The sequence below is a fragment of the Rhea pennata genome, chromosome 17 (assembly GCF_028389875.1).
Source record: "Rhea pennata isolate bPtePen1 chromosome 17, bPtePen1.pri, whole genome shotgun sequence".
Lineage (NCBI taxonomy): Eukaryota > Metazoa > Chordata > Aves > Rheiformes > Rheidae > Rhea > Rhea pennata.
The window spans coordinates 3,483,509-3,510,829 of NC_084679.1; the positions used below are offsets into that span (position 1 = coordinate 3,483,509).

The following is a 27,321-nucleotide window of genomic DNA, read 5'->3' on the forward strand; positions in this document are numbered from 1 at the left end:
TTCAAAGAACTGAGTCCAGCGTACTATTGTCAGTTTGCTGGGACTTGTCAATTAAGACCAAAATATTCCAGGACAAGAGGCAACGGGCACAAACGGAAACACAGGAAGTTCCGCCTGAATATAAGGAAGAACTTCTTTCCTGTGAGAGTGACAGAGCACTGGAACAGGTTGCCCAGAGGGGTTGTGGAGTCTCCTTCTCAGGAGATACTCAAAACCCACCTGGCTGCAACGCTGTCTAACATGCTCTAGGTGACTCTGCTTGAGCAGGGTGGTTGGACTAGGTAGTCTCCAGAGGTCCCTTCCAACCTCAACCATTCTATGATTCAGGTGTTCCCTATAGGTTCAGTACTGTGGCAATTTGACCTGATTTGGAACTATAAGTATTAATTTTTAGTCTTGTGCTTGGACTGCTGATTTTATTCTGCTTATGTATACAGCATGATTTTATTTATTTTTCTTCAACTACATATGTTCTATACATGACAGCTGCCTAAGGCACAATCTGAGGAAAAATACAAGTTTATATGGTAAAAAGGGAGCCTGTACTTCAGTATAAGTGGTGTAACAGCTGCTTAGAAATGTCTTCAAAGCCAGTTAAAGAAGGTTGTAAATATGCAACACACAGTGGAACCATATTCTGCAATCTTGGAGCCTGGAAGGGTGATAACACACCACTTGCTTTGGTAAAACAGAAGAGCTCAGAAAATCTCTTCTTGCAAAATCAGCTAGTTTGTATATGAAAGTGAGCATGCATGCATTCATGACAGTAGATTTACTGACTTGCTTTGTGATCAGCGATATTCTAATCGGAAATCAAAATGAAACTTCAAGACCAGGAATTGAATTTGTAGCAGTGAAGAAGAAACAAGGGTAGTGTTACTTTTCCAAGCTTCATGCACAAAGCAAGTTTCACTTAAAAATAAGCTGCCCCTTCTTGAAATTCTAGAAAGGGGTACAACACATAATAAATTGTGCAGATGTTCAGAATATGATCATGCATGCTCTTTTGGTGACATACTCCAGTACGCTGTGAGACATCTTACTAGAGCAAGGCAAGATGCCATATGTGAGTCTGGTTTAAAGCACCGTGTAGGAGTATATGCTTTCTCCTCCTTCTGCAGAGCAGAGGATTCACTAGCTACAGAGATGGAGAACTGTAAGTGAACTTTGAACAAAATGGACCAAGTGATACCTTTTCGGTGATACTGTGCTTTAACTGGTATTAAGTGGGCTTCTGCCAGTTCATTTTGTTTATCTTGGCAGAATTGCAGTCTTGATGTTCCGTCTCCTTTGATAACTGCATAGAAAACTGCCTGCTTCTAAACTTTCCCTCCTTGCCAGCACACACTGTAACCATCAGGATGTAGCCCAGCATCTGGATATTTATGATTCCCTGCTGGTTAGAGCCTCATGATAACATTGAAATATCATACTTGCTGCAAAGTTGTTTTCTCTGGAATTACCTCTGTGTGTTTGGTGAGCTTTTGATTGATTTTCAGAGCAAGAACTCTTAAAAGGATGTTAATTCATAAATATTTTCCTGAACAATATCTAAAGGACTGCTCTTTCTTATCCATCTACTTTACTGTATTGGCCCACATACAAGGCAGCCCTTAGGATTCAGAGAATGAAAGTCAATACAGCATAGTAAATAATTAAACCTCATAGTCTGCTTGCTCCACAACTCTCCCTACAGTCGCGTGGTCTACATCTGTCGTTATCCGCTTGCTAGGCGCTCTGAAGGAACTGGGCATGGAGAGGGGAGTTGTGCTCAGCTCTGTGGTTGCGTAAGTACACTTCCCCTCAGATGTGGAGCGCAGCCCCGGTTCCCCAGGCTGAGCGTCCCTTTGCTCGTCAGCAAGCTGTCCGAGACAAGGTGCGTCTTGTTCCCAGCTGGCGCTGGGCCCTTGCGTGCAGCAGCCCCTTGCTCCTGCTGTCGCCGCGTTAGTTCACGTGGCAGAGAACAGTGCAGTGGGAGAAGGGGTCCCATCTTGTTGAAATCCATGTGATGCCAAAACATACATTTTATTTTAGTCAGTCTGTTGGCTTTTAAAAAACCAAACAAGTGTATCAAGAGCAAAGTGACTGAGTTCAGCCCCTTGAGCTGAACTAATATAATAGCCTGTCTAGAACTAATATAATAGCCTAGCTAATATAATGCTCCTAACAGGATTCCTGTTTTGCTTGATGTGCAGGATGCAGCTACTCAGGATTTTTGTTCTGTCCTTGCTATTCAGTATACGTTAGGTACTTCATGCTATTCAGGCCCTCGTCTGAACATGGTGATATGAATGTTCCCTGGGATTCCCAGCGATACTCATCATTACAGTAGTCCTATGCTTCACAAGTGGTAATTGATGAGCAGTTGTTATCTCTGATTCACAGGTAGGGAACTAAGGTACAAAGAGATTAAGAAAAAAGTGGCCATTAATTCCAGGATATTAGTTTCAGGTGCCTTTGACATGATTTTCAGAATAGTTAGTGTTATTTAAGAATGGGATATGCAAAAGATAATTCTAATGGTGTTAAAACTGTAATTGCTTTGCCTTTCTGCCATGGAGAAGTTCTGATCTTTAGCATCCAGTTCCCAAGTCGGACGTGAGGAAGCCTAGGAGCATACTGTACGTGACTGCCTGTGGAAACTTGATTTAAAAGATTTGCCCTGTGTCACATAGAGACATCATGGCACAGGGAGGAATACAATCCATTTTTCCAGAACAGTATTTATCTTCCTGACCATGAAATCGTATTTCCTCTTAATTTGATACCACTTTTCCAACTCATACAGCAAATAATGTGGGGATTTTGCTGACAGCATTAGCAGTGGAGTAAGCAGAAGCCCTGCATCTTTACCTCGCTCTGCTGACTGTCCAGAGCAGCAGCCATCTGTGTGACTGAACGGAGGCAGCAATTCTGCAGGAAAAACAGTACAGACCATGTAGCTGAATACAGTTGCAGCACACTTGCACAAGGTTTGTTTCTTGGGCAACTTGAATTTTTTGTGTATGATACCTTAATAATACAGTCTAGAAAAAGTACCCTTTCAGGGCTCCCTTTTGAGAGTTGTTTTTGACAAACTCATAGCAAGAAGTCTCTCTGACAGAATATCTAAAAATTTTTGCTCCACTCAAAGTCTTAAACAAGTTTCTGAAGAAAATAAAACCATGTTTATTACAGCAGTTTTATTTCTAAATGAAATAACACTCAGGAACTATTCTGTATGACATTTAAATCTTTTTTTGTGCTTCAGTGTGCTTCAGAAAACAGGATATGGGTAGTTAAATTGGGGAAAGGAAACCATTTTATTTAGCGACGTGAAGTTTCACAAAACAAATCAGGGTAACTTGCAAAGAATTCCTGCTTTCCTGAAGCAATGATTCACTAAAGGATGGGTGAGTGGATTACTGCTCTCTGTGGCAAATGCAGCTACAGCTTCATACAGCCTATTTGATGTCAAGTAGGTGAGGAGACTCTTTGAAGTAAAGTAATTTATTTTTCCTTATGAGAAGGGAGACTGAAAGCTAAACTAAGCCTGTGTAAATTCCTTACACGTCACCTAAGCTCCTAACTAACTGCCACTATCTGGTGGGGACACGGCAATCGAGAAGTGCCAAGTAAATGCCTCTGCAGATTGAGATCCCATTTATCACCGAGATCGATGGAGTGCAGCAATGCAAGGGAAGCTTATTTGTGGAGCATGCCACGTTGCTCGGGGGGTCAGCTCTTCCCTCAGCTCCAGCAAGGAATTAAACTCCTGTTGGCTGCAGCTCTACTGCATGGGAATTCTGTCCCGTGGGACCTGTATTCGCTGCCAGAGGAGCTTCTCGGGGGCTTCCAAGCAGCTAGTGCTGATAGCAGCGTTCATTCCCTAGCAGATGGCACCTGAACAATCAGCAGCGGCGCTGCAGTTCTGCGTGCATCCGAGTGTCTGCGGCTGGGCGCTCTCTGAGCGTGTACGTGCAGCAACTGTGAGGGGATGTTGTTGCACAGATCAGCGTACCCTGCCTGAGTGTGCTTGGCTGACACAAGTTACAGAAGGACTGAGAGCTGGCAGTGTAGTTGTTGGCAGGGTGAACAACCAGGATGCGCGACAGCCCTTGCCACCACATCCGCGCTGTTGATGTTACTGTTGGAGGCACTTGCAGCCTGCAATAATATCTTGTTTTCCATATATATGTGGCCTCAAATTGAGATATGAAACAGTGCAGTAACTCCTGCTCCCAGTCTCTCAATTTAAAATGAGCAGCATCTGAACTGTTAGATCTGGAGAAAGTCCCTGCAGTGAACAGATAGGGAAGAGAAAGAAAAACCACTGAGGAATAACTGTTCTTAAGTAGTGGTTCTGGGGACTGAAAAAGTTTCATTGTGTGGCTTCTCCGCTTCATATTTAGCTGTCAGATGATATAGCAGTCTAGTAAAGATGCGCTCGGGGTGAATTTATGCATGGAGGAGAGAGGTTGTACTTTTACCACCTGGTGTAGTTTGCAGCCCATATCACAGGACTGTGCCAATGATCCTTGTCTGTATGCAGCCACTGATGTAGTTTTTCCAACATTTCTGTTGTGTTACCAGCGGGATGGTAATTCCTTCGCTGCTGTTGGGGAAGATGATTGCAAGATCACTGTCGTGTGTCTCATAGCAGTGTCCACTTCAGAGTCGAAAAGCTGCCCTTCAGAAGGGGCTGAGGAGGTCCATCAGGGCAGAGGAAACTCAGCTGGAAGAACAGAATTTGTCAAATATCTGTAACTCCTTGGCAGCAGCAGCAGATTCTTGTGCAAGACAGATGATATCTACTGAAATATGTTCTTCCTTTTTCATGCCAAGAATCTTACCCCCTCCTCATTCTGATGACAGAAGAAAACTGCTCTGCTGAATGCATTTCAGGGGACATATTCCTTGCTGTGCTTGTGAAATTAATGGCTAAGCTGAATTCTTACATACTTAATCAGCCTCTTTCCTTCATACCTGCTGTTGTCACCACAGCCATGAAGTGTAACGGATCAGACAGCCGTGTGCTGGGTGAGCATCGTGGGTTTTTGTCGAACCGGAGCCCCATAGCTTTTCTCTCTCTTTTTTTTCTTTGTTGTTGTTTTGTTTTTTCTTTTTTTCTTTTGAGCAGGTGAGCAGACGCCTGCCTCCTCCAGCCTGTTGGGTGCTGACATTTGATGCTGCAGTCAACGCAGCCGGGCTTTGGTTGTGGTTCTGCTGCTGAGATGTCCATTGTTCTCAGCTGGCTGAGATGACAAACTGCCCTAGCTTTAAGTTGCTTCTTGGATAATATTTTTGTGTGATACATACTATAACAAGAAACTCTCAGTATCCTGCCAAATTCCTGCAATATACTCTGCTTTCTACCGAACTCTGGGTCTCTGACAGTATTTAGTGGAAATGTTACATTTTCTGCCTTACAACCTTTCAAATTCAAGAGCAGCAAAGTAAAGAGAGTGTAATTTGTCTCTTACTTACATGGTTCTCAAGCTGCCCTCTTGTTCTGGAGAACTTGGGCTTTCCCTTAAAACCACAAAAGATCTCTACCTTTTCAGGGTTGAAAACTAACTTTCAGAGTGTAGTCAGTTTAGTTAATGCAGTAATGACTGCATAAATGTAAAACGGACATGAAAAAAAGAGGTGCTCGCTTACCTTGTTTGCGTCAATAAAGAGCCAATAATTAATTTGTACGTGCAAATTTTCGCTTGAGGAGGATTCAGCTAGAGATATGCTACAGGTTTCCACCACACATGTGAGCTGGACTGGACAAACCAGGCTGTGGTTTGCTCCTAACCAGCCAGGCTGTTCCCAGGGGAGCTCCTGAGCATGGCCACAGTTGCGCTGACAAAATTGCCTTTGCTAGTATTGCTTGTTTTGGTCATTGGGGCTGCTTTTAGGTTAACCAGCATCAAGAATAGCCTTACTGGTATGGTATGGTCATACCTGAAGAAGCAGCACTGTTCAAATGTTGTGGCCTCTATTAGTAAAATATCTCTAATTAAAGCACAGAGTGGGGAATTTAGCCGAATCCAACAGGGTACTGAGCTCCAGCGGGGAAAAGCCAGCCCCAGGGATGCCCACACGTGGACTGGTCTGAGCCCCAGTGCTACTAGCCCATCTGCTCAGGCTGTTGGGGTTGCAACATGCCATCACATTCTCCGGTTTAGTTGGATAACTACAAATGAATTTCTTTGCATAATTCAAAGTGTGTTTCCCATTAAAACAATTTCCGTATTTTAAACTCTTAATAGTTTAGTATGTGAAATTTCTAATTATTAAAGCTCGACACTGGGGACTGAGAATATCTAGTGCCTATTGTTGTCTAGTTAAGCTTTTTTCAAGATGTTAGTGTAATTGGGAGCAACGCCATTGACTTCCGTTGTCTGGAGTTACCTCCTCAATTCTGTCATGAGCTAATTTCCAACCTGTGGTTCTTGTCTGCTATGTTGGAGCAATTTTTTTGCTATATTGGAGCCATTATTTTTCCTTTACCTGTTAGAGCTTGTTTGGGCTTTGGTTTTCAGCAGCTCAGCAGCATCCTTCTTCAGGTTCTTGACCTTTTTTTTTGGTTTGGATTTATTTTCTTTTTTAGCTACCTTAACCCCAAATTAAGAACTTTGTAGCTGAGTTAGTAAGTACATTGAGAATCACAGGAAACGAATGTGGAATATTCCCAGCTGCACCACTGAGTACGCTTGAAAGCCGTTCTTCCCCACCTCTGTTGAGCTCCCCGGTAATGGCAGTGATTCACAGTGGGGGAAGCTGTACAAGCCAGTGCAACCCACTCATGAGATTTCTGGGACTGTGCATCAGAGCAAAAAGATTTGGCAGAGGCGAGGGTAGGAAAAAGCCAATCTTTGTCCTTAATACCGTGCTATGCAGAGTCAGATCCTTTCTTAGTGAATGCTGAGGAACCTGAAGGCCTCACCTCACATAAAGTGGGTGAAATTGCAGCTGCTCTGCCCTGCTCTTCAGTGTGGAAGGAAGGCCGGTGGAGATGACAGTGTTCAGGAATTGCCACCTGTGGGGAGATGAAAGGTTCAAGTGCACAGCGCCGTAGCTGGACTTTCCTAGATGTGACCAGGCATGTGAGGGTTACTCTGCGCTGCACAGTGGATGCCGTGTGATGGCAGGAATAGTGGTGGCAGAGCTCAGTGCTTGTGGGGTCTTTTGGAGACTTGATTAGGAGAAAGGATGGTGGTTGTGGTGATGGTGGTAGTCCTCGTTCAGGTTCAGACCTGGAGTTTAAAGGGTGAGGTAATAGTGGTGTTAACTGAAACCAGTATAAAAACACCAGTCTTTGGATGCACCGGTTCTAAAGAAGTCTGTAATATCTGGTGTGATTTGTGTTTGGTTGTGCTGTCAGTTTTGCAAGAACCTTCACTGTTTGGATCTTAATGACAGGTGCAGGAGTGTCACTCTGAATTGGGAGGTTGGAAGCGATGGTAACTTAATATAACTGAAATCGTGTTGCCCTGTATCTTTGATTGGGGTAGAGCATGCTGTTCTATAGATCTCTGCATTCTTAAGTTAGAAAAATGTATTTCTGGTTAATGAAACTGTTTTCATTTGCAACAGAACATTCTGAAGGAGCATGCTGATGATGACCAAAATCTTGCCATTTCTGGTGTCCCTGTGGTCAGCTGGCCCAAGAAGACCACAAAGGTAATAAGCTACAATTAATAATCATTGTTGTGCTAAGTCTTGATATTTATTTAGCTATAATCTGACAAATTGTTTTAGATGATCAGCAGCTGCTAGCATTTTTAACATGACTTGTTATTTTTAATGGGTTTGTAATTAGGCATTGAAGCAGAACGTAAGAATGCCTCAGTAGGGATAAATTGTTACAATTGCCATTTAAAAAATAATTTGTTTGGGCCTTATTTACCTGTATGAGACTTAGAAAGGTGTTGGTCATTTACTAGTCCACAGTTAAATTTGAAAATGTTGATTTAACGTTTTGTGTAAATGTAAATGTTGTGTAAACTCTACAGGCTGGTCACATAGTAAATAGTCTCATCCGGATGAGAGGAGATTTTTCCTTTTACACCAGGAGACTTGTATTCTCTATCCAAGTGTGTCACTGTAACTTTGGAGGGCTGTTTTCATTCTCTGTATCTTCGTTTTGCTACCTATAGATGGGAGAAATTTTTTCTGCTTGGTAGGAGTACCGTGAGGCTGGCTTCATTAATGCTTGTGAAGAATTTGAAGTAATTAACTAAAGAATAATATCAAAGGACTGTATGTTATTTATAACAGTGGTATGTTTACCAAACTCCAGTTATTCAGCATGCTGTAAAAGCCGCTCTGCTTATTTAGAAGATGTCTCATCGCTTCTATTTTTACTGCTATTCTTCACTGAATTAGTTTTATAATACATAATTCCTCTAAAAATGCTGAAAGGGTCAGTCAACATAAATCAGGCTTGTATCTGAAAATCTGTTCCTTATTGTAAATAACTTTCAAATCATTAACTGAGTGAATTATTTCCCCTATTTTTGCTTAATTTGCTTGTGCACTTGCTGTAGCATCACTTGTAGGCATAAGAATATACTGTTTTCAAATGGGAAATAAGAGACTGTAGACTTGAGATACTGCCAGGGAAGAGTGGGGCAGAATGCTTCTTGGTTTCTTTTTGGTCTGCAGCTGATTGCATATCAAATAGGTTTTATCTTGTTAAATACATATTTCTCTTTTTGATGGTATTTTGATGATCCATAGGAATATGCATTGTGTTTAAAACATTTATTTGTTTAAAAACAACAGAGTAAAGCTTTGACACCTGAATAGGTGTCAGATGCTCCACTCCACTGCTTTGATAGCTGCTGTTCATTTACCAGTGAAGTGTACACTAGACATTGAGTAAAGAAAATCCCTTGTGACCAGGGGAAAACTGGTGTGTGAAAATGAGAAAACAGAACTGGAAAACAGCTGAATTTTTTGTGCTCTATTTTTGAGCTTGAGGCTTGTGGTAGAAGTAAGGATCTGGTATTTTGAAGCTTTTGTAAGCGTTAGTATGTGTTAATGTTCTTGTTCACTTTGGAATCTTTGGTAAATGTTTCGTTTTTATATGTTATTTTTGTGCATTGGCATCATCACTGTAATGTAAGATTTATATTTTTTGTGGTTTTAATCTTATCCCTCTTTGCAAAATTCATCTTGCTGGCTGCAAGGTTTGGGTTTCTGTTTTTATTTTCCTAGTTTCTTGTGCTTATTTCTTTTAGCCTTTCTGAAAGCAAAACCTTCTAAAAGGCATTATTGATGTTCAATGCTAAGGTGCAATAACAAACAAATATACACATCAGCTCATAACAAATACACAGAGTTGGATTTTACACTGAAGTCTGCAGATAATTTGTAACAGAAGAAATACTTTCAGCAGTCTCTTTACATGTATTTTCCTTAATCTGTAATGAGCTTACGTAGCAGATCATGTTTTAGTTGAAGTGCACACATGCAGACACGGCTGCGTGTTTCCGAAAAGGCGCTGGCTGTTCCGTGGGCTCCCTTCTAACAGGGAGATATTCGCACCCTCTTAGGTATCGCAGCGCCGTCTCGCCTGGGTGTGGAGGCCAAGGAGTGAGCAGCTTACGAAGACGTGTCTTAGTGTTGTGTCTTTGAGCCTCGAATTATAACATGTTGGGAAGACAATATAGAGGAAGTTTGTATAAAGACAAAGTTGTAAGCAGTTAAGCTTGTTTTTTTCTCCTTTGTTCCCTTTAAGTCCTGATAATGAAGTAGAAGATTTTAAACAGAAGAAAACCCTTAGGGAAGGGGAAACTCCCTTTGAAATTGGTTGGCAGGTGGAGAAGCGAGGCTTGGTGGCCAGAAGATTCCACGACCGTTGAGCGGGGCAGGCAAACCTACCAGGAATTTTGCTTTCTATAGTGTAGCTCCTCTGGCCTATAGTATGTGTGAGAAATGCCAAGCATCTAACAATGCCTTTCCCGAGATACCAGTGTTTAAAGGGAGCAGCAGATGTGATACGGCATGGTACCAGCTATTGGGGGATTGGAAAGAAGACGTTATAGCTGGTATACAAGTTTCCAGGGAGATGAGGATTGTCTGATTCCAAATCCTTAAAGAAAAAAGAAGAGAAGCAAACTGAAATCCAGGAGGAGAAGGCAGTAAGCCGAAAACGTGGCTCTTGCTTTCTCTCAAGAGAAGGCTCCAGAAGATTTAGAAAGACAAGAGCAGCAGATGGAGGAGGAAGAATAAAGCCAGCACTAAATGCCAAAACATTTCAAAGGAAATGGAAATGACTCTAAAGAAAGGAGGGGAAGGGACTAGAAATGGAGAGAAAGCAGGATGAGAAGAGAGGCAAGTATTGAAAAGAGATAGAGCAGAGAAAATGAGCAGAGGGAAAGAACTCGTACTAAAGTAGGAGATCCCGGGGACATTTTCAATTCTGTGAATAACCCCAGCTGTGGAAGGGCTTGTTTAGTTATATTGAGCTGCTTTTGAAGGAATGTGCCTTTACTAATACTCATGTTTAAAATTGAGTTACAGTTTCTCTTACATATTGGCAGTGCAACAGCGTGCGCGGTTTGATGCTGCAGAGCAGTTATTTGAAGAATGTGAAATTCTGGGATTTAGAAAGGAGCAGGTACACTTACCCTAATTCACAGTTCATAGTGGATAAGGTAATAAATGGGCAAGAGGTTTAACTAAGTGTGAGAGTCCCATCCATCTGCTGTGGTCCCACCGTGCTGCATTGCTCATGACTACCTTTTCTAAAGGTGTTTGGGGCTGTCAGCTGTATTACATCTCTCTCTCTCTCTCTCTCTCTCTCAAAATGTACTCACTTTGAAAAGAAACAGAAGGATCAGAAATGTTCTTGTGAGGAGATAGAATAAATAGGTTAAATAGATGGCATTTGATGATTTTCCAGTTAATGTGCGAACAGGGAGGCAAGAGTCTGCATTCTGTTCCCAACTCCGCTGCAGCCTCCTTGTCTCGTAGGAGGCAAGTGGTGCCCTTCCTGTCCTTGAGCTTTCCCACATTAGAGGATGCTGCTGATGCTTCCCTTCCTGGGAGCCTGGGAGGTAAAATTAATGTTTACAAAGATCTGTGAGACTTTTGGCAGAAAGTTTCATAGAAAGACATATAAACCATTATTATTTTACAGTAATAGGGAAATGGCATGTGATTTATAGACACCTCTTCCAATCAGATTTATTCATCTTTATGTGGCTTTTTTGAGTCTTTTCCACTTTTTCTATTCATTGATAATTACCTAGCCCAATTATTGTACTCTAGGAGGCATCGTTTTTTGCAAATGCTCCTTCAGGAGAAACAAGAACCTGCTTTTTTTATTTCAGCTGTAGTGTAAAACAGTCCATGTTCAAAAGGACTCTCCATCTCAGAATGACTTATGTAACTAAATATTCAACTTTGCTGGAAATCCTCGGATGTGTACAACAATCCTAATTTAGTCCTCATCAAGGAATCAGAGTTGCGGGTCTGAGTAGATGTTTGAAGCATGCTGGTCACGGTGTTTAACTGACAGTTTCGGTACCATCAGCCTGGCCAGCACGTTTTCCCTAGCTGGCTGCCTAGCGTGGATGCAGCCACGGCTCTGCACGCTTCCGTACCCATCTCTTTTTTGGGGGGTTGCACAATGATAAGCTGTCCTCGTTTGGGGCTGAGTGTATCTGTTGTCTTTCATAACAGTAGTCTGCCATCAGAAAGGGAGAACACCTCGGTGCTTGCTGCCCTGAGATTCAGTGTGAGAGAGGTAAACGCTAGAGCGGTATCTGCGGTGGGAAGCGAGGTGCTTGGCTCAACTACCTGCCTGTGGCTCTTGGGCTGGGTGCAGATCACCTCTTTTATAAGTCAGACCATCTTCCTTTTTGACAACCTGCTCAGGTTGCTTGATGTTGAACTTGTCCCCTTGACATTGGTGCAGGTTCCAGCCTGAATTGTAGCTCCCCCTCGGGTTCGCTTCGTCCTGCTGGTTGCTTACTGCCTTCTGGCCTCCGAGTGGAGTCTCTTAACTGGCCAAAGACAAGTGGGAAATAATTGTAAGAAACCAACTCCTTCCCCATCCCTGGGACATGAACTTCTGCTTGGTGCAAAAAGAGAGCAGAGCCTGGCCCAAGTCTAGGTTTCCAATGTGGTGACACAGATCTCTAATCACTGGCGTAGAAAGCTGGCTACCATCAAACCACACATTAAAGCCCACTCTCGGGGTTTGCTCAGCCCTACAACATCAAACTTCCCATTTTCTCTGCAAAGGGATTTGGGGGTAACATTCTCTTAAGGAACTCAGTGTATGGCCCAAGCAGAAAACGCACATTTTTCAAACCATTTCCTATTTCTGGAAGACAACAGCCAACTCTAGTAGCACATAATTACACTCTGTGGCAATATCTTCTGTTTTTACTGTGATAAAGATCTTTAGTCATCCATGAAGAGCAGCTCTAAAGAACCATAATGTGTTTGGACTCTCTTGTTCTGTGAAGAGTTAGAAATGCAGACTGTGAGCTATAGTCTCATTCCTCTTACCTGATATAAACGTAAAGTCTCTGCATTTGTAATGGTAGTATGTGTCCAAATATATATGAGTTTAACTGAGAACAAGATACAAGGCTGTAATTTTCAGTGTCTGGCTAACAATACTGGAATATGTGGCTGTTTTTCTGGCCCTCTGTTCATACTTTTTTTTTTTCATGTAATTTTTACCTGTTGATTTTAAGAGAAGATATTTGAAAAGTATCATAAAGAAATGATAATATCCTTATTTAAAGAAGTACTGTTAATTAGTAAAGGCCACAAACTGAATTTTTAATTGGAAGATAGTTTTGTTTAAAAACAACCTTCCTTGCAGTGTTGTCATTGCAAATAATATTCATAGCAATGTATCAGTGTCTGAGATCCAGGAAGAAAAAGTGATCAAAAAGAAAAGGCAGTCTAGTTTGGGGGTGGTTTTTATTTTTTGGAGGAATTTTTTTGGAGATAGGGTTGAAAGAGACCTTCTGAGTCAATGACTCTACTTTCCTGGTATCGTGGGCAACCATAGCATGCAATACCATTTAATGGCAATTTCCATCTTCCAGCAGTTTATTTTTTTACCCTCATTATTTTTACTAGAAATGTCTTGCAAAATCCTAGATATCTGTGTTCCTCAGGGGAGAAATGAATTACTCTGCAAGAGGTGAAACAAAAGGCTGGTTAATACAGTTGAGAAACTGCTGGGCCAGACAGTTGCTGTAGCACGGTGTCCTGAAGAGCTGGGAGAGCAGACATACGGTGATCACACATCTGGAGAGGTTTGAATGAGGTCTTCTGTGCACCTTTTCTACGCTGCCCAGGGCTTTTTTATGTCCCAGTTACTGCTACTCAGTCATCTCTCTCTCTCTCTCTTTTTTTTTTCCCCTACTCCCAAGCTGAAGAACCACTATTCTAATTTGACTGTAGAAGTTTTGAGAGGAGGGTGGATATGGGACTGCTGAAGCACATACAGTATTCAAGATGCAATTTCTTATTCAGCCTGGCACAACAAAGTTGAGGGGGGAGATGACTGTTGTCATCTCCGTAAGTACTTTAGGGAGTATAAACACCAGGAAAGAAGAGATACTTAAGCTAATGGACAATGCTGGCATGAGAACAAGGGAGTATAAACATGCCATAAACAAATTCCGACTGGAAATAAGATTTCTGACTGTTGTTCATAGTCCGAACTAAGTAGCATACAAAAAATAGACAATATATACCTGTGATGAAAAGGGTGTTGGATTCTTCAGCAATAAGTTCTATTTTAAATAATAACAGGCAGTGATATTAGTCACACTCTCCAAATCCAGAGTCCAAGAGAGGTCCTTGGGCACACTGATGTGTCCGTTGCCATCTTCCAGCAAGGACACTTTTTCCCTCTTTTTGATAGTTAAAATTGCTGGAAGGAAAGATGATCTACTAGCTTTTAATAACTGTGCTCCTTTACGTATGGCTCTAGTTTTATGAACGTATATGCAACACTGTGCATTGGATCAAATTTAAGAAATAGTAAGTAAATGGACTAAGAATTGATGGACACAACAAATCTGAATATAGAAATTGGAAAAAATAGCATAAATTCAAGAAGTCAGAGAAGCTTCAGTTTGAAAAGCTTTGGCTGTGTTTACCACCATTGATTTTTCAGAAATGTTCAGCATTGCTTTGTATCCATTCCTCTTCAAATTCAGAGGAAGAGGTGCTAGGTGGACAGAGAACGTTCTTAAAAGCTTTTTAGTAAATACTTCCAGTTTTTACTTGCTTGCTTACTAAGAATTCCTACCACAGCTATTGCTAGGCCAGCTCCACCCTCAGTAGCAAGAGCACTGAGGGACTAGTTACAGCAATTAGTGTTTTAACCAGAATGGTGTCTGAAACAGATCTGAGCATGTAGAAATGGCACAACATCAAACCAGCGTCGGGTTCGGGAGCCTGCCCTGGGGTTCCCACCAGGAAAGCCACATTCCTGGTAGGAGCAGTGCAAAACCTGTGCCAAATTCCCCACGATGGACCAGCCTTCCAAGAGCCATTAGGGCTCTTGTACTTGCCTTGTACTTCCCTTGTGAGAATATGAAAATATTTGAAAACAAATACTGTCAATTAAAAACAAGCATTTAAGGATTACAGTAAAAAATGAGTAGTTCTAGTGTAGAAAAAGAGCTGGAAAGGGGAAAAGGAAAGGTCAGAAATACACCAAAAGAATTCTGTATCGTTTCTTGTGCAATCTGTTTTCCTAGTTGTGATTCAAATCAAATTTTACATCAGTCACTCCAAGTGCCACAGGAGTGAAAAGGAGATTTAAACTGTCACATTTTGTCCTTGCCAGCTGCCAGTTTAAAGGTGTTTGAAGTGAGCTCACACAGCACTGCCTGAACTCTGCTCGGTGTCAACAACGACTTTAAATGCTGATAGTCTGCAAGAACATTTGCATACGCAAATATACGAGTATTGTGGATCCTTTTTGTTGATTTAAAAAAAAAGACTGTAAAGTTCAGAATTTATTACAAATCAGACATTTCTTAGTAGTTATCAGATACTAATGGTAATTCTTCGAGAAAATAACTAAGCACAAAAGAAAATTAAGATTAAAATCAACTTAAATTTGTTTTTCTCCTTACTGGTTTCAGTTGCGATTGAAATCAGTGATTTAAGTAATTTGGAATAATTCTGTGCTTTCACACTGTAGGACTAGTAATTGCCGTGTGGCAGAACACTCAGTTTATTCAGAAAGTCACTTGTGTTCTGGCTCCTGACAAATCCATGGAGAAACAAAACCACATAGGTGAGGGCTGGGGAAATTTTTAGGAGCCTTCTTGGGTGTACAAACCTAAGCACTTTCCCTGCTAACTGCACTTGGGGACAGGAGAAAACCTGATGCACCAGCAGAACTGAAGACTCACGTAAGTGCAGGGCAAAGGAGGAAGAGCTGCGGAGCCACAGGGAGCGTGTCGTGGGCCTGCTTCCCTGTGGCAGCACTGGTGAGGAAGGCAGCTCCTTGCCTGCTTCCTTCATTTTTCTGAGCACTGCTTCAGTCTCGTAGAAACATTAGCGCTCAAGACAAATTCATTTGTGTGGTAGCTCCATGCAGGCCAGAGGAGTTTCAGGGTTTGGTGCATGTGTGTCATACATAATGTTTCTGAAGACTGTCACTGTACATCCCCTCAATATTTTTCTAAAAGCTCTGCCTGGTGACTTGACAGATTATTTCTCACCTCAAGAGGCTGTACTTGAAATATTGTGTCCCTTCAGGGAGTAATTATAAATAGCAAGGACTTGAATGAGCACCTTCTTAATCTTCCATCTTTGACTTAATATTTTCCCTTCTTATCAACTCTCAGCCACTTGCTTTGAAATTTGACCGATGTCTTTATGTGATTATACATCAAACAGGTAAATTAGAGCTATTTTGATTCTGAGTATAAATTTGAATGGATTGGAAAAAATGAACAGACATCTCTATTTTCAAACTCATGTCCTCAAAGTATCGTACTAGAAGAATTATGTATTCTTCCCCATTGACATTTGTCCACCATATGCGTGTGCAAGAATATTCAGTAACATTAATTTATCCCAACTAAGGCCTTGACTACCATTTTACAAGACAGCTATTTCTCTTTATTTCATGGTAGTAGATGTGCTGATGAAAACTACGTTAGTACCAAGACCTTTATGTATGTGAAATGAATTGATGTGTCTCAAATGTTATCACCAGAAACTTCACTACGTTCATTGTTGAGTTGGCCAACAAAACAAAACAAGCTAAGGTTTGAATCTGGCTAAGTATTTAAACATCCTTCTGGTGTTTCATCCTCCCCTCCACACACACATGTTAAAAACACTGAAGTTTTGAGTTACGTGGCTGAGCGTTTAATAGTTCTGTTTCTGGATCGAAGCACATTGGCAGAGCAATGTGGAAGGCGTTTGTCATTCCACAGTACATGCTGCGTAATTATGGACATCAATCCTGCATACACTTTTCAGAACAAAATTGAATTGCATGTTCTGTCCCTGAGAAGATGGCTTCCTTTTAGTTCCATAGCACATTGAAATTAAACTCTGCTGAGAATATAAATGAGGTCTTGTTTCAACTTTATGACTTTTCTGCAGGCTCTAGTAGACCAGATACAACAGGCATAGAAGCACTTTCCTCCTTGAAAACTTGCAATCTGAGAAAAGAAATGGAGAAGGCCCAATAAAAGCTAAGTAGCTTTGAAACTTGTCTAGCGTGTTTTCATTGTCTTGGTCCTGGATGTTTTCCTGCAAATGCAGATCAGGTCTGTAGGTGACAGTTGAGTACTCATGAAGAAGAGTACTCTTCCTTTACATACATTTCAGTGCATCATTTGGTTGCATCTAAATGTTTGGGTTTGGTCTCTAGACTTTGAATATTGCTCAGATGCTGGATGCGACTGGTTGTCTCACCAAGAGTCTTTGGTGCTGTGTGTCAGCACATAGAGCCACATACAGGAAAGCAGGTTATACATATTCTGGTTAATCCACTCTTCAGCTAGCAGCTGCATCTATTTGCAAGTTCCTCCACAGCGTGGCAGTCATTTCTTATCTTCTTAGGAGCTCACTTCACTAGCTGTTGCATTTACTGGCAGAACATGGCTCTTGGAGACACACTGTTTATGCTGTGGAAGTACTCAGTGGTATAAGGATTTGTGGAAGAAGGAAGCATGGCAGGACTTCCCTCATTTGCCAGTGCACAGTCCCAATCAACCCATGGCTTTTCATGTTGAGAGTAATTTCACAGGTCTGGATCTAACAATTTGTTGAGTATGCTAGTCTCTCAGGTTCCACAGCTCAGAGGCTGTGAAGGTGGCAGACCTCATTTATTTATCAGCAGGTTCCCAAGATGCTCATGTCTTGGGTGGTAGATGAACTTGATGTTCAGTGCCCTCTCTGTGGTCTTATTTATTATGTTTTTAAGAAGGTGGGATTTTATTTTTAAGGTTTACAAGAGAGATCAAGTGAGTTGTCACTAGCACATTCTGCCTGGGCTCTCGACCTTCTGGGTGCTGCTCCTCTGCAGTACTGTAACAGTCCAAGTTTGTTGGCCTTCAGGAGCTCCACTAACATAACCCGTGCCGCCTTTGCCTTTCGGATGTTGGGTATTGGTTAGAAGACAAGCACTAAGCATTACATGGAGGGGAGTGATCAATGGATTATTTCATCTGTATTTTCATTATTTAATCTGCAAATAATCAATTAGACTTTATTAGAGAGATTACGAGGGATACTCAGTGTATCTGGTGAGTATTCTTTTGTCATAGTTCAGATTAATTTAATAGTAAGAAGAAGTAAGATCATGCTATTAGATGGATATTTGAAGACATGTTAGACTGCCAGAAGGTCACTGCTATGTTTAGAGCACTGAAATATTGGCCAGGGGTGTTGAGAAAGGTTGTGTGAAATTTGCCTGGGCCCAAGACTTAGGATCGTATTTCATACGAATAGACACTTACACCAAAACACTGATCCTTAGAAAGCTGTTGGGTAACTCTGTTATTCTCGTACAGGACAAGAATCATTCATAAACACCTCAACTGGTTTCCTTTTCAAAAAGATAGGTGTTACCACCTAGAAAGCTGTAGAAGCTCAGATCACAGGACTTCTTTTCAAGGACTTCTACATAAACCAGTTTGGAGTTGCCTTTTTCCAATTGTCTCCATGTAAATGTTTTCTCTAATATCAGCTAAATATAGTATTCTGTAAAGATGCATAAGTTTCAAGGGAAGGTTAAATCAAAGGTGTATTTGCACCATATTAAAAACAATTCCATCTCAAATTGAAAATCGTTCAGCAAAGAAACTCCAGCATCTACTGTGAAAACACTAATCCTGTTTACAACTGAGCACTGATGTTGGCAGCTGAAATCAGTCGGTGCTGCAGATGCTCAGGAGCCAAGTGCATATCGTGCCGGGGTTGTAGTCCTCTTCCCCCCATCTCGGTTTTACTACGTAAGGATATTTGCATGAGAATAAAATCTGGTTCTCTGGCACTCATCTGCTCCTGCTGTTCATTCCTTGCTTGAGTTTATTGTCTCAGTTTGTGACAACGTAATTGGTTTCTGTGGAGCAGATTATGGTATTGATGAGACTTATATATGACTTCAGGTGAGGGGCGGTCCGAGCCACAGTGCGGATCAAAGGTGCTGTCTCCTTTCCTCCAGTTCTCACTAAGACCGCTTCGGCGGTTTAATTAAGGACGTTATTTATTGCTGAGTTACACCATGAAAAGCTCAAGTATGGACACAGTTTTGCCAATACAAGTATGATTAGGGTCAGTTTTGCTTATTTTGCTTTCTAACTGATATTAGCTGTACCAGGCCAGTCGAATTTACACTAGAACCGTTCATACAAGGATCGTTTACTGTTTGGCGTAGTTGAAAGTAGTGTTCTCCAGTGCTGACAAGCTGAAGGATTTGAGCTGGAAAAATGCTCTGTTAATAGCTCTTTCTGTGTATTAAATATTTCTTTGAATGGTTATCTGCTCTTGTAAAAGATGAGATATTTGAAGAGCAATTATAATCAGAAAAGTTAATTGTACTGTAACATTTTTCTCCACTAATTCTCAATTTGCTATTTTATATCACATCCTATCCATTTTTTTCTTTAAACACCAGCTCTGCAAAGTTTACCTGGCATCTGAAAATCATCCCGAGATCAGCTCCGCGTGTGGGTCTTCACCGGTAACGCGCCCTTCGTAGTGGGGACGCGCTCGTGGCGTCCGTCCCTCTTGGAGGCGGCGGCGTAGTGCGCGCTCTCCCGCGGCGGCGGTGGCCGAGGAGCGAGGCTTGGGGCAGGGCGCGCGACGGCACTGACCTGGCACGGTCCGGCTAGGCTAACGCAAATACCAGGAGCGCTAACGTTCGCGGCGGACGAAAGGCGTAGGCTGATCTGCGTCACGATGTAAATTTGCTGCGAACGACGTTTCGTCGGAGGGTGACTGGTGGCTCGTCCTTGGGGGAATGTGGCAATTTTTTCTCCCATCCGGCTCACGGAGCCGGAAGGCTGGAGAGGGAGGATGAGCACGAGCCCGGCTGTGCCGAGTGAGGCTGGAATAGGCGCAGGGCTGGTGGAGACCCCGTGGCCAGGCGGGGACCAGGCGTCCTCCTACGCCGGGTCACCTGCTTGTGCCGCTGCTGGAGGCACGCTCGAGCAGAGCAGGCGTTGCTGCAGTCACGTCAGTTATCCTTCCTTCGTATCCAGGCTCTCCTTTGTAGATCTGTAGCTAGAAGTGCATCCCCCCGCCTTTCTCCTCCAGAAAACGCTGGAGTCTCATGCTACCTTGCGCTTCGGAAAGCCAAGGCCTTAGGCACATGCCTTTCGTGCCTCCGCTTTCGTCTGCTCCTGGTTGTACACGCGCACAACGGGGGAAGAGAGAAACCTGAGGAGACGAGCTGGACGTGTCTGGTTGTATTTTGAAAATCCACGTAACGTGCTGCAAGTAAACGTGTTTCGTTTCTGGCATCGCAGATGAGCAGAATTTGGGTGAATCCCCTCAGTTAGTCACAACTCGAACGTGAGTCGGTGAGAGGATGGAAGGGCAAACAGAAAAATGGATGTTTAAGGTATTCAGAGAAAGGAAGGGACATGTAACGACGTGATTCAGTTGCCTTCACCAGCGGTAGCTGCAAATATGTGTTTAGAGTATTTTGTTAGTTCAGTGCGAGAGGCCAGGCTCGCCGCGTCGAGCAGGGCTCCGCAGCGCCGCTGCCGGAGCGGCAGGCTCTCCTCCGGCGCAGCCCCTGCCTGCGGGCTCGGGGCCCTGCCTGCGGCCACGCGCCGGGGAAGCGAGCGAGAAACTCGTTCGTCAAAAATCCGGATGCAAAGGCCATTAGATCTGCTTCTTTATGGCTTCTTGGTAGCTCAGCTCATGCAAATATTTAATCTCCTGTTTAATTCTGTGTTGTAGGCGTAGGAGCCAGAGGCAAAATCCTAGTGACTGGAGCGGAATCGGGATTTCCCCTGAAACAGGCCCATAAACTTCACTGGGAAAGGGAAAGGTCGGCGCTCGCGCTCAGGCCTCTGCGCCTCGACCCGCCGCCGCGGCCTCGCGAAGGCGAAGGTGCCGCCGGGCACGGGGCGGCCCCGCGGGGAGCTGAGCGCCCTGCGGGGAGCTGAGCACCCCCGGCGCTAACGTGCGGCCGTCAGTGCGTGCCGGGCCGGGGGAGCAGCTCCCCGTGACCCCCGGGGGGCCGCAAGCAGGCAGCCTCGCCGCCGGGCGCCCCCCCAAAGGCTGCTGCGCGCCCCCGCGGCCCGGCGCGGCTCGGCCCGGCGCGGCTCGGCCCGGGCAGGGGGCGGGCCGGGCTCGGGGCGTCTCTCGGGCTCTGTGCGCGTCTCCTTTGTCTGCGGCCGCCTCCGCAGCCCGTGCAGCGCCGGGCACCCCGCGGCCCCGCCCCCGGCCCGCGCCTCATTAACAGCGGGGGACTAATTAGCAGCGAGGCGGTAGCGCCCCGCGCCGGGGCCGGCCGCTGCGGCGGGGCGGCCGGCAGTGCACGGCCGCGCTGCGCCCGCGGCGGCTGCGCGCAGCGGGGCGGCGATTGGCGGCGCCGGCAGGGCCAGCCCCTTCCTGGCCGCCTGGCAGGGGCGCGCCCGGCCCCCTTCCTCCCGCTCCTCCTCCTCCTCCTGCATGTGTGTGTGTGTGTGCGGGGAGCGGGGCTCCGCCAGCAGCGCCGCTCCAGCCATGTCAGCGCGGCTCCGCCTGGGCCCACCATGAGCCATGGCCATGTCTGCGAGCGCCGACGAGGAGGACTACGAGTCGGAGCCGGAGCCCGAGCCGGGGCCGGGGCTGGCGCTGGCGCCGGGGCCCGAGCCGGGGCCGGAGCAGGTCCGGGGCGGGCGGCGAAGTTTGCGGCAGGAAGGGAAGGAGGGGAAGGGAGGGGAGGGGAGGAGGCCGGGCCGGGCCGGGCAGCGCCGCGCCGCGCCGGCAGCGGGGCCGGCGAACAATGTGGGGTCGGGAGCGGCCCCGGCCCCGGCCCCGGCCCCGGCCCCGGGCGCGGCGGGCCCGGGCGTGGCGGCGGCGGCGGCCCGGGGCGCGGAGCGCGGAGCGGGGCCGCGGCCGGGGCCGCGCCCGCCGGGGGCAGCGGGGCTGCCGCGCTCGCCGGGGGCCGCCGGAGGCAGCCGGAGCGTGTGCTCGTGCCTCGCCGGCCTTTTCTCTTCTCCTTCCCCAGATTTATTTATTTATTTTTTTAATAAGATTCCTCAAATAGCTGAGAGGGCTCCGCGACTTCAGGAGAGTCTGATGCGGAGCCTGGTTACCTCGTCGCGGTTGGGCTTACTGGCGAAAGCTCCTTCCCGTGCCCGGGGACAAGGGATGTAGCATAAAGAAAAGGATGCACGTTAAAATGAAATGAGAACTTCTATTAATACTTCCAGGGTCTATTCTCTGAAGTTTATTTTTTCCCTTTGAGAGAAAGAGAATAAACTTTTTGAATTTGTGGAGCAATCTATGAAAAATAATCCAGAACATATGTTCTAGATTGTGTATTTTACTCTAAGAGCTGCCTGAGCAATTAAAAATGCACCAGGAATAGAATTAAGCATGTGTGTGCAATCTAAACATAAACTTGATATTTTTGTTCATAACTCAAGGTGATTTGCTCTTTAAAATAGCCCCATAATTTGCAACAAGTTGGTACGTAGGCTAGGTATGAGTCTAGCCACCGACACCCATTTCACTTGCACTAATCGTGCTACTTTTTGTTCAATAATTGCACCAAGAAAGCAAGGCTGGACAGGAGCTGAGGCTGGATGGCGGCGTGCACCTTGGGTCCTCCCTGGAGGTGGCAGATCTGGTGTGGAAGTGTTCAGAGAGATGTTAATGCGCTGCATTGGCTTGTTGTTGTGGCAGTCCAAGAAACTAAGCCGGTTCCTGGATGAGTAACTTTATTGAAGCCTTTGCCTGACTCCGAGGGTTGTGTGAATGAACAGGCCGGCACTGCTGCTCAGCTCGCTGCTGATCTCCCAGGCCCCAGAGCTAAAACATCGCAGCCCCCCTTCCCTTTTTTTAAACTTTGTCCCATGCTAGGCCTCTTCCATTTGCTTCCCTGTTCTGATGTGATTACTGCATGCTCTTTTTTAAAGAGGTAATAGCTCGAAGAACAGATTGGTCTCAGCTGCCTTGAAACAGCTGTGAAATCACTGCTGAAGGTGCTAGTTCTTGCTGGATGAATCTGAAAAGTTGGTTATATTCTGGGTTTCTTCGTTTGTGCTAAAACGTAAGACTTGATAGCATTTGTGTATCTTAGGAGTTTAAAACAAAAATCAATGCAGAGAAGTGGTGAGCCTTCCTGTGTGATTCTTTAAAAGTTTTGATCTGAACCTAAATTTTAACATTGGGACCTTTATAGTGAAAGCGTCTGAAGTGTTTTTTTTTTTTGTTCTCTGTTCAAAACAGTTGGTGATAAACAGCTTAGCGTGGACTCAGTTATATTTTCGTGCAAGCTCACTTTTAACGCGTGTTGCTCTATTTTCCTGTGAAGGAAATGTTAAATCAGTGTCAGGTAGCCTTAGTCCTCTGTGGTAGTCCCTGTTCTGTAACAGCTGAAACATTTTTACTCCACAGGTGTCACAACTTCAGGGCTCAGACAGGAGCTGCGGAGTTGGTGCACGTTTCTTCGTACTCTTCACTCTGTCCTTTCTCCCCGGGTCTAACCTAAGGAGACAAAGATGGTCAGGTTTTCCGGCAGATGGGATTTGGTGTGGTTGGAAGCGCCGTAGCGAGTTGCGGTGGAGCCCCGTGGTGCGCGGCGTGGGTCCTGCCTGGCGAGGAGGGAGCGGGTGCCGTGCTGGGGCGCTCGGGCTGCCCAGGGCTGAGATTTCCAGTGGTGACGCTTGGTCTAGCAAAAAGCTGCTTGTGTAAACAGTTACACCACGAAAAATACTCCTGGGAGGGGGCTGGCGGAGGTTTTTTCTGAAGTAGCGGTAAGAAAAGCTACGTTTGCAGAAGGTGCCCCAAGTCCGTATAATTTACTAGCGCTCTTTCTTTTTAAGAGCGCCTACTTTGGATGCAGCTTATCTACAGAAGCATATTTTTGCCAATGTGTCTTATTCCACCCTCCAGGCTTAACCTCTACCTCCTCGCCACCAGAGGAAAATAAACTGGGGGACTTGCAGTGGCACAGACATGCCAGTTTATCGCACCCTAAACAACATAGCTATGTTGGCAGGAAAGCTGGTGGAGTGTCGCTAATGCATAGATGAACCTGCAAGGTAGAAGTTTTTCCATTTACTTGTGGGAAACAGATCCCTTCACAGAGTCGTGGAGCTCGGCGTGGTGACCTGCAGCAGCGGTTGCTAGTAACTACGTTGTTTCTTTGCATTGGAGGATGGGAAAGTCCCTAGGTCTGAATTGGTGGAGACGATAGCCTTTGACCATCCGAGTAGCCTTAATCCTGCCTGGGGATGGCTGGGTGTGACGGCAGTCCCGTGCCCCATGACACCTCTCCTTCAGCAGGGGCTTCGGGACACGGTGCCTGGTGTGACGCCTAGGCCCCGCGGGAGCGCACGCCGGCGACGGGCACCGTGGCTCTTGTAAACCCTCGCCACTGGAGGGGAGCGGAGATCTCGTGGAGTTCGTGCGCGTGAGCTTTTGGGCAGGTTGGCTTTAGTCAAACACCCGTTAAACCTGTAGCGTTGGTTTGCCCTCTTGAGCTGATGGGGCTCTTAAGGATGTTACAGCAACGCCCTGGTTTTTGCTGTCTTCAACTCGCTTCCTCCTCAGCACCCCTGAATTCCTGCCGCCGCGTCATCCTCGCTCTCCTTTCCGCCTTCCCTCTTTGCCCGACTTGTCCCTTGGAGCCGGGAGCCCGGTGGTTGCTGAAGGAGTTTGGGTTTAACGGTGAGGGACTGGCGACTTCGTTGGGGTCGCCTGGTAGAGGATGGTGTCCCTGCGACGGGCGGTCAGCCTGCCAGCCGCCGTGTTTCCGGGCTAACGTAGCGTTCGCGAGAGGGTCTGTTCGCTCCTTGAGACTCTTTTGTAAAATGGCTTTGGGTCTCAAGTCGGCGTGCTAGCGCACACGCCGCCGGTCCCCGCGACGGTCGCTGCCGAGAACAGCCGGTTCGGCTGGTCTCCTCAGCAGCGAGGGCGAACCCCGCGCACGTGGAGCGGGGCTCGGCGCTGGAGCCGTGCTGAGAGTTAGCGTCGCTTTTGCCGGCTCCGGGCGGCGGGCTGGGAGCGTCGTCCTTCAGAGCTTCCCCCGGTCGGCGTGGGAAAACGTGTCTCTGCTTCCTCGCCGCTATGACGCCCTGGCAAGCGGCAGGGAAGTAACTGAGCAAAAGCCTCCTCTGGGGCAGCCAGGGGTTCTCCAGTGCCCCCTCTCAGCAGCACATTTGAGAGGTCTTTTAGCTGTCAGAATTGTAAATTGTGGTGAGGACGTTTTCATTTCTTTTTTTTCTCCTAGTTTATATCTGATGATGTAAAGAAAATACTGGTATTTAAATTCTTGTATTCTAGTTCTGCTAAGAGTTGCATGGAGAGGCAGTTCGGTACCAAGGTGCTGGTGCCCAGGAGGTCCTGCCTCCTTGTTTTCCTTTCAGGGCTGATGCTGTTGTGTGGACTTGGCCCAACTACTGTAAATAGAATAAACTGAAATCTGTGTATCTGTTATAAAAGCAGAAAACCCTCGTCTTGCAAGTAGAAGGGATATGTTTATACAGCACCTTGAAAATATGAAAGCTAAAGATATAAAATGTCTTTTCTTGGAGAGAGTTATGCAGTGGACACATAAGCTGGTCAGATTGTGCTTGGTTGGGAAGTGAAGTGCTTCAGGGTCTCGGCAAGCTGGCCGCACGCATAAGCCCCGTGGAAGGGCACTGCGCGTGGGCCTGAATTTTGGTGGGAAGCGTTGAGTCTGAAAGAACGGTACAGTGCTGCCAGCAGCGATTAGGCGGTGCGTGAGGCTGAACGGAGGAACGAGACCCGTGCCCAGGCAAAGGCCACTTGCGGAAGAGCTGTTTTCAGGGCTGCAGGCGTTGTCAGCCTTGCTTTTAGGGCAGGCCAGGACCCTGTTCCTAGCCTGGCCTGTGCTGTCAGCTGATCTTCCTCCCCGAAGCAGAAAGGTTTGAATGTGAAGGTGCTTGGGGACAGCTCCAGCAGAGCCAAGCTGGTGTTGGGGCTGTGATGGGGAGTGGTGGTTACAGAATCAACACCGGCTTACCACGCGTTTAGCTCCAAACTCTGATCAGCCTTTATTTCTGCTACTCTGACATCTTTGTAGTTGTTTCTCACAGCTGCAAAGGTTAGAAAAATGTTGCTGTGAACATCAAAATAGAGATTCTGTTGTCCAAGAGGTGGGCTTGGGGCACACGGGTCCTTGGCGCCCGTACTGTCTCTGCCCCTGGGCTCGGATGGTCCGGGACGGACAGGCGGAACTGCTTTGCTGCCGAGTTGGGTGGCTTTTCAGAGGCTGCCGTGCAGGGAAATGGCACGTGGTGAGAGCGTGCTGAAGTACCCGTAAGCACACGGCGAAAATTTCCTAGCAGCCAAGTGCTTGCTAAAGCCGAGATAAACTAGCGCTCGAGCGTAGTGACTCCTCCAGGTAGGATTTGCTAGGGGGTTGCTTCCAGTTGGAGGTGTGATACCTGGGTTTGTTCCCAGATGTGCATGGCCCTGTTGAGAGTCTTGAATCACCAGTGGCTTCTTCCCACCCAGGCTCCTCCCTAACTGTTGTCCACTGGGAGCTCTTTGAATTCAGTGGGGTTCATAGGGGCTCAGCACACCTGAAAATAAGCTTGCTGTTTTGTTCCCTTCCTAGTTTGAAGAGTCAGAGCGTTTAGTCATTGTGCAGTGGGAGACTGATGCCAAATTCATTGCTTGTAATCGGCTTTGTAGTTCCTAGTGTGTTACGTTTGATGGCCAGAACTTGTTTCCAGTACCCAAGTTGTGCTGGATCCCCCAGGGGCCATGCCGTGTCTGATTCGGGGGCTCTCGGCAGTTCGGTTTTGCTCGGTGCGGTTGCCGCTGTGCATTGCGTAGCAGCGGTCTGGCCGGGGGGACAGCAGGATGTGTCCTGCTAGTGCATCTGGGTTGGAAGACGGGCGGTGCAAGTCCACCAGCCTTCTAGGTCTCAACATACTGGAAGTAGGTATTTAGTGTATCAGTTCTGCTTGATTTCAGCAGCCATTTGCGCAGCTTGGGAAGCAGTCGTCACTGCTCCAGCACCCTCCTACCCCGCTTCTGAAGACTGTTGCTGCGCCAGGGGTGTACGGACACACTTTCTGAGGAGGTGCCAGAAAACATAGGAGTTTGCCGGTGGTAGGAGGTCAGGCAGGCCCTGTCTTGGCTCCGTGGGGTTTGTTGTAAGAATTAGAAAAGTATCTGTTCAGGTTTGGCATAAATCTCCTTTTTTTCACAGCTCTCAGCTGGCTCCTGGGGGCTACAGCATCAGGAGGCAAAGGCTTCGCTTCCTGACCCTGAGAGTCTTGTGGGCTTGTCGGAGAAGAGATAATAGGATCTAATAGTGGGAGAAACCATCTGGCCAGAAACTAGCCTGGGGCTGAGTGTGTCACCCAATCCTGCTCTGAAGCCTCCATGTTTTTGTTTTTGTTTTTTTTTTTAATCCAGTTTAAGCAATTCCTGCTGTCCCACACCACTTAGCTGTTACTCTGCAGGGTTGTCCAGGAGGATGGTGAGTTCAGTGCAGGGATGGGAACATGGGTGGCAAAGGAAGTGTCCCACACGGCTTTGCTCCCAGGGCCAGCATGTTGCAAAGCTGCAGTCTGAGCTGGAAATCCGGCAGTATCTGTTCACTAACATCAGCCTGGAATTTATCTGGCTCTCTGCCACACGCTAAATAAACCCCAAGTCATGTTGGAGGCTCCTTCTACCCCC

The 27,321-nt window shown here is 46.0% G+C and overlaps 1 protein-coding gene across 5 annotated transcripts in view; it reads left to right on the forward strand.

The window, feature by feature from the left end:
- KDM2B (lysine demethylase 2B) overlaps positions 1-27,321 on the forward strand; it is a 120,841-nt gene that overhangs the window by 73,551 nt on the left and 19,969 nt on the right. For all 5 annotated transcript variants that reach the window (XM_062589794.1, XM_062589797.1, XM_062589795.1 and 2 more), the window contains one exon: positions 7,567-7,653. In XM_062589794.1, coding sequence (XP_062445778.1) covers positions 7,567-7,653 — 87 coding nt within the window. The remainder of the gene's footprint in view (positions 1-7,566; positions 7,654-27,321) is intronic.